The following is a 2,185-nucleotide window of genomic DNA, read 5'->3' as shown; positions in this document are numbered from 1 at the left end:
ATGCGGCTGGAGAAATAAACATCTCTGAAACATCTAGCAAGAATCTGTCTGTCCATATATATTTCCTTTCCACGGGACTCCTGGTTTGATATATGCGTGTTGCAGTATCCCCACTGCAACACATAGTTACAGACATATTCACACATTTTGAAACATTAAGCTTTAATAACTCAATAATGCAATAATACATTGAATATCATATTCATGTTTTTCATAATTAAGCCATTTAAAACCCCTCATTTTGTTGAGAGCCTTTTTAATGTCTCACTTGAGGACAGGCATATGGCTTTGGAGGATTATCAACTGTGGATGCTCTGCTGAAAGCTTCAAGCTGTAAAGATGAGAATGTCAAAGAAATAAGCATGAAACAAAAATACCAAACCAGTTTCACAAATACGCAAGTCATAAGCAAACACTGAAACATATGCTAAAGGTAAATTAGGTCCGTAACATGCCATACCTTCTCACGGTTCTCAAGCAGCAAAACATTTCAGCAACTCAGTAGTTGAGCCAAATTTCAGCCATCCACTAACTCACTTCAAAAAAAGGAGAAGAAAATCCCTTTCAGAAATGGACATGGGTATTTTCCCCTGTTACTTACCAGTGCATTTTCTAAACCCTAGCTGATAACTTTTAAAGTCACAACAGTAATATAAAATTGAGCAACCAAATATAAAACCTAAAGCTTTGTGTAAGAATCTTTCTGTTTCCTCTACTAACAGTGAGTCTTGCCAATATTAAGAGTTATTACCATATCTTGATTTGAGAATGAACATTTAAAGGTACTCCAGTTAGGGAAAAAGAACTCCTAAGAATTTTAAAAGCAAAAAAATAGAAGGTTTAAGCACTAACACATGGAATTTCATGTAAATTTTTAGTAAGTCCTACACTCAAACAAATATTAATACTTTAAAACACATGTGCCAACTACTTTATGGAAGGGTAATATAAAACCAGAGGGAAAATCACTGTCATACAACAGTGCCTGGGAATCTTTCTCAAAGGTTTGCTGACATTCATAAAAATGAATTAGCAGTTCTTACCAGTAACTTCTGCACTAGGCAACTGTAGGCGAGAGTTTTCCAACAGGAGACAAACCACTTGGCATGTCAGAGTGCAAACATACAGCTAATTATTAGAGATTATGAGGTAAGCTCCCTATTGGCAACGTTTTCAATCTTTTTTTTTAAATACGCTTTGCACTTTTCAGAAGAACATGCCTGCTACGTATGCTGTTTCAAAGCACCTGAGATGAACAGCTATCAGAGAAACATTGTCCGTGTTCCAATACGGCATGACACTTCCTATGCCTACTTTGCAAAGCACTTGAAGTTTTAGAAGTGCGTATTACTAATACAAATATACTTAACCAAGAACCTAAATTTTTACTAGAGGCAGATAGTGGGAGGAAAAAAAATACTGAGCTAAAATAGCCCTAAAACATTCGATAATTTGTTTTCTGATTTTCAGCTAGGTGGGCAAAACAGCAACCATATCATTTTCACTGTCTATAACAATAGTCCTAATCATAAATTAAGTTAAATACATTAACAAGCTCTCTGGTCATAAAACCAGTTTTCCCTCACTGTAATTTTAGCTTCAGGCATTTGGGTAGAGGATGGAAAAAACTCAACAATCTCGCTTAATCCGCGGTGACACTTTATATAACCAGACAAAAGCATCATTGTTTCTTGCTTTAAATGCTCTATTAACTGCTTGGAAATTGGTACGCCGCTTAACTGAAAAACAAAACCTCCTGGTTTAGACTAAATTTCACCTGCCCCCACCTCAAAGACAAACCCACTGAAACATAACAAAATATGAATTATGTTGCAGAAGCCTTTGGCACCACGACGTCGCACATCGCTGCCACCTCCCCGCTCAGCCCGCCCTTGTCTATTTCAGGTGTTTACCTACACTTGAGGCAGCACGGAGAAAACAGCGTGAAAATCAACAAGATGACAGCGCTCAGAAAATAAGCTCGGGAAAACGTGACTCGCTTACTGCTTGAAAGCAAATAAGCTGCACTGGTCCGACCATTAACAGTTTTAACTACTGAAAACAGAGCCCCGGTAGAATTCGCTTTAAGATCCACTAAAGGCAAGGTCTTCCCAGAGGGCGGCAGAGCTGACCGCGATCCGGCTCACGGGCCTTTCGCACCTTCAGGAACAAGGCGTGCGGTAAG

At 38.5% G+C, this 2,185-nt stretch overlaps 1 protein-coding gene across 2 annotated transcripts in view; it reads right to left on the bottom strand.

Annotated features, from left to right (window-relative positions):
- Positions 1–2,154, bottom strand: part of TCAIM (T-cell activation inhibitor, mitochondrial) — a 25,682-nt gene extending 23,528 nt beyond the window's left edge. Inside the window, exons 1-2 of one of the 2 annotated variants that reach the window (XM_017734585.1) lie at positions 1,914–2,154; positions 461–536 (exon numbers count right to left, since the gene is read on the bottom strand). In XM_017734585.1, coding sequence (XP_017590074.1) covers positions 461–489 — 29 coding nt within the window. In that variant the 5' untranslated portion in view covers positions 490–536; positions 1,914–2,154. The remainder of the gene's footprint in view (positions 1–460; positions 537–1,913) is intronic. The other variant, XM_017734586.1, reaches the window with a different exon arrangement.
- Between the last annotated feature and the right edge of the window lie 31 nt (positions 2,155–2,185).

Source organism: Corvus brachyrhynchos, unplaced genomic scaffold, assembly GCF_000691975.1.
Source record: "Corvus brachyrhynchos isolate BGI_N302 unplaced genomic scaffold, ASM69197v1 scaffold94, whole genome shotgun sequence".
Taxonomy (NCBI): Eukaryota; Metazoa; Chordata; class Aves; order Passeriformes; family Corvidae; genus Corvus; species Corvus brachyrhynchos.
This window is presented reverse-complemented; position numbering and strand designations above follow the sequence as displayed.